At 41.8% G+C, this 4,370-nt stretch overlaps 1 protein-coding gene across 1 annotated transcript; it reads right to left on the reverse strand.

Moving 5' to 3' along the window:
• Positions 1 to 3,041: 3,041 nt before the first annotated feature.
• On the reverse strand, positions 3,042 to 4,004 carry LOC138384063 (olfactory receptor 51I2-like). Its single transcript, XM_069469331.1, has one exon. The coding sequence runs from the start codon at positions 4,002 to 4,004 to the stop codon at positions 3,042 to 3,044; it is 963 nt and encodes a 320-aa protein (XP_069325432.1).
• Between the last annotated feature and the right edge of the window lie 366 nt (positions 4,005 to 4,370).

Here is a 4,370-nt window from a genome sequence, read left to right on the forward strand (position 1 = left end):
GATCTTCTCCAAAGAAAATGTGATTATGTCAAGACCACTGTCACTCCTGCTTAAAATGCTAATTATTTTTCATCTTTTTGGTTGATGCCCATTTATATTTTTAGACTAAGCTTGAACCATAGGCTCTTTTCTCTTTGACTTCCAGTCCCACTGCATTTTGTTTCATGCCTGTATCTCACCATGCTTCCTCCTTCTGAAGCCTGTTTGGAGATGTGGTTTTCTCTGCCTAATACACCTTCCCCTAAACACTCTTCCCCAGTTAATTTATCTTCCACATTCAGCCCTCCCCTTAATTCTCACTTCTTGAGAAAAGCCATTCTTAACACCTTAGAGCAGATCAGACAGCCTTATTGTATGCTTTAATAGAACCATCCATTAGTTAATCCACTTATTTAGTCATTGTGATAGGGAGAATTCTAAAATATCCCCATAAAACATGTCTTGCTCTAGTTCTCAGAACCTTTGACTATGATTAGATATCACTCCTGGAATTGTGTTATGCCGTATGTCACAGTTGACCTCAAGATAGGGAGATTATATCCAAGTGGGCCTAGTCCAATCATATGAGCCCTTAAAAGGGAAAAATTTCTCAAGCTGGTAGCAGAAGAATTCAGAGATATTTAAAGCATGGCAAGGATGTGACATACTTTTGTTGGTTTGGTGATGGAGAGGCCATGTGAGAAGAAATGTGGTCAGCCTTAGGGAGCGGAGGGAGGCCACCAGACAGCAAGGAAAAGGTAATCCCAGCGACACAATTTCAAGGAACTGGATTCTGCTGATAACCAAAATAAATTCAGGAGCAGATTCCTTCCTGGGGTTTCTAAGCAAGAGCCCCGTCAGCTGACACCTTTATTTTAGTCTTATGAGACCCTCAGCAAAGAACCCAGCCAAGCTCACTGATCTATTGACCTTCAGAATGTGAACTAATAAATGGGTGTCGGTTTAAGCAGCTAATATTTTTTATAATTTGTTATGCAGCAACAGAAAACTGTCACCAAATACATTCCTAGTGCTACTAACACTAGTGCTATCACAGTGAGTGTGAACCCTGCATTGAGAATGCAATGCAGACGACGGTGGCTTAGACTCTTCCCTCATGAAATATACGGTCTACTAGGGGAAGAGAAGCCCAAATGAATAGGGCTTAGTGCTTTTGTAAATCTATATTTATTTTTCTACATAATTAATATGTATTCCTTCCACAAGATTTTGGGATCATTGTATTCTCATCATGTAACAGAGTGCCTGGTACATAGTAGTCACTAAAAAAAAAAAAAGAACTATTTGCTAATATATAAAGGATAAAATGCTCCAAGTCAGATAGCTGAGTGTATGAGACAGTTTTAACAGAGTTTGAGCAATTTTTGTTTCCCTGAATCTAAAGCTTGCATTCTTACCCACTTACTCAGTGTGGACACAACACACCAAGATCTTGTGAAATTGACCTCATCCTGTAGGAGGAGTGGAAGTAGGGGAGGTGAGGAGAAAGACACACATGGACCTAAAACTTCACTTTCTAAGAAGATGCACTCAGGAAGACACATATAAACAAATCTTAGTATTGTATCCCCTCAAACTCTTTTTTTCTTCCTTTCCCCCCCCCCCCCCCCCCGCCCCCAACTCTTTATGGAGCCAAAGTTCTTCACTGAGGTGTGAAGGACATCACTTCTAGCAAAATGGCCCAGGAGGCCCCCTAGGGTTAAAAAGTAGGAAACCTTCACTAAGAGAGAGTACTTAATTCAATCAGTTGTATTGCACCTCTCATGCCTCCAGGTCAGCTATCTAAATTCATCTGAAAACCTTTTCACAAACCTTTGCAATTATTTATGTGTATCCTTTCTTCTGAAAGATAGAGGCTCCCTGGAGGTAAATGTCTCCAAATTATCTCTTAAATAAATAACCCATTGCCTTATCACCTATTTAAAGTCATTTATAATTAGATCTTCAAAATAATTATTTAGCATCTACTATTCCACCAACAACAGTAGGTACTGAGTATTTGTTGACACCCCGGGGACTCACAGTCTACTTGGATGACAAACTGTTGTGTATGTGTAGGAAACAAATAACATGGAAAGGAGAATTCACTAAGCAGGCTTTTCTGAGAAATTAGGTTTATATTATAATTGACAAAAAAGAAGAGTAGTTAGAAATAAGACATAGACAGGGGCGGGGGAATGGGAATGTTCTAGGCAGTATAAAAAGGGGCTTGGAAAACCCTGAGTCTATATAAGAGCATAAACTGATTAGTCTTCCTAGCTCCTGTTTTGTTCGTATGTCCAACACACTTCTAATCTGGAATTCATACTACTAATGTATATTATAGTAAAAAAAAATGAATGGTTTTTATGTACTGGGTACAAACTAAACACCTTAGCATAGTATGTGCAGTCCTGCACAGTTGGTCTCCTACCCTGTGGCTTCATCTCCTACTGCTCCCTCTATAAACCCTATGCCACAGCCATACCTATAAAGACATCACAAGTGATAGAGACATAAAAAAGTGCAGGAATGCAAACCTTCTCACAAACACTTTCACTTGTTCAAAATGTAAAGTCTTCTTTTCATCTTACTCTTTTTTTTTAAATTTTTTTATTTTTCCCATCCTTAATTCCTATGTTGCCTAGAAAAACTACACATTTTTCAAAGTGAAATACAAATTATTCTCTCCTCTGTGGAAGCTTTCCCAATCTTTCCAGGCAAAGTTCTGTCCACTACCCATTTGCAGGCCCTAGCAATCTCTCAAGTAGAACTTCCTTATGGCACTCATTAGTCTACAGTCTGGTAGTGTCTTTCCATGACTTTTGTCTGGCACAAGACCGTGAACATGTTTAATTTATTTCTCTGTGTTTAATTGTCATCATTGCTTCCTTGAAAAGTAAATGCTGAACAGAAATTTTTAACATACATAAACCTGATAGGCTTCCTGCTGTTTTAGCATGAATTAGGGATTTTCAATGCTTGCTGGGACTAACAGGTTCCTGCAAGGCTACAGTAGTGTCTTTCATGGTACCCAGATGCCAAAAGCCTTCATGGTTTCATCAGCCTTTCTCATTCCCTTTCAGCACCCTGAGCATGGCCTCCCTGATGGGCTTGGATTTCACACTGTAGATGATGGGGTTGAGCACAGGAGGCACCACCAGGTATACATAGGCAACAAGAGCATGAACAATATGGGGCAGGTGTCTTCCAAAACGGTGGATCATAGACATGGTGATACCTGGAATAAGGAAGACAAATACAGCCAGAATGTGAGAAACACAGGTGTTGAGGGCCCGGACTCGCTCCCTGGGAGAGGCCAGGCCCATGACTGTGTGCAAGATGAGAGTATAGGACAGGATTATGAGCAGAGAGTCTATGGCACCTGTGGACAGAACCACGAAGAGCCCGTAGCGTATGTTGATGGTGATGTCAGCACAGGCCCGTCTCATCACGTCAGGGTGGAAACAGAACGAATGGGACAGGGAGTTATTTCCAGGGCAGAAGTTTAGACGCTTAATCAAAAATGGCAAAGGGAAGAGGCACAAGGTAGCACGGGCCACGATGGCCATCCCAATCCTGATGATGACACTATTTGTGAGGACAGCTGCATAGTGCAGGGGATTGGAGATGGCCACAAAGCGGTCAAATGACATAGCCAGGAGCACTGAGGACTCCACCACAGAGATGGAGTGCAGGAAGAACATCTGGACCAGGCAGGTGTTGAAGCCGATGAGCCGACGGTTAAAGCAGAGCACAGCCAGGGTGGTGGGCAGTGTGGACAAGGTGAGGCCCACGTCGGTGAGGGCCAACATGGACAGGAAGTAGTACATGGGCTGGTGCAGGCTGGGGGTCCTCCTCACAGCCAGGAGGATCAGGCAGTTCCCAGTGAGGGCCACGGTGTACATGGAGGAGAAGGGGATGGAGATCCAGCCATGGAAGGCCTCCAGCCCTGGGATGCCAATCATGAGGAAAGCAGGGGGATGGAAGAAGGAGATGTTGACATGGGACTGGGGAGGGAGCATCCTCTGAAGGCAGCAGAGAGCTCCAGAGAGATGTGAGTTCTTCAATCTGGGTACAAAAATAAGGAGAAAAGACGAAGATATTGGAACAACTCTACTTCTAATGTCAGGTGACATGGGTTCATGCACAATAGCAAATATGACATGTGAAGAAGATTTAAGAATTACTTCCATCTAAGTGAAAAATAGAGAATAACTCTAACAAGCTTATTGATAGTAAAGGTATTATATGATTTTAAAAACACTGTTCTCTTTACATATTGAATAATGCAATGCTTTCTTTCAAAATATATGAAGTGATCCTGACAAGAGTAACAAAATCTCTGTATTTTAAGGAAGGAAAAGTGGCCTCATATAAATAAATTGTAA

This window comes from Eulemur rufifrons, chromosome 6 (assembly GCF_041146395.1).
Source record: "Eulemur rufifrons isolate Redbay chromosome 6, OSU_ERuf_1, whole genome shotgun sequence".
NCBI lineage: Eukaryota > Metazoa > Chordata > Mammalia > Primates > Lemuridae > Eulemur > Eulemur rufifrons.

What these genes read in the sequence shown, in the direction of transcription:
- LOC138384063 (XM_069469331.1), bottom strand. Translation starts at nt 4,004, where the DNA reads ATGCTCCCTCCCCAGTCCCATGTCAACATCTCCTTCTTCCATCCCCCT.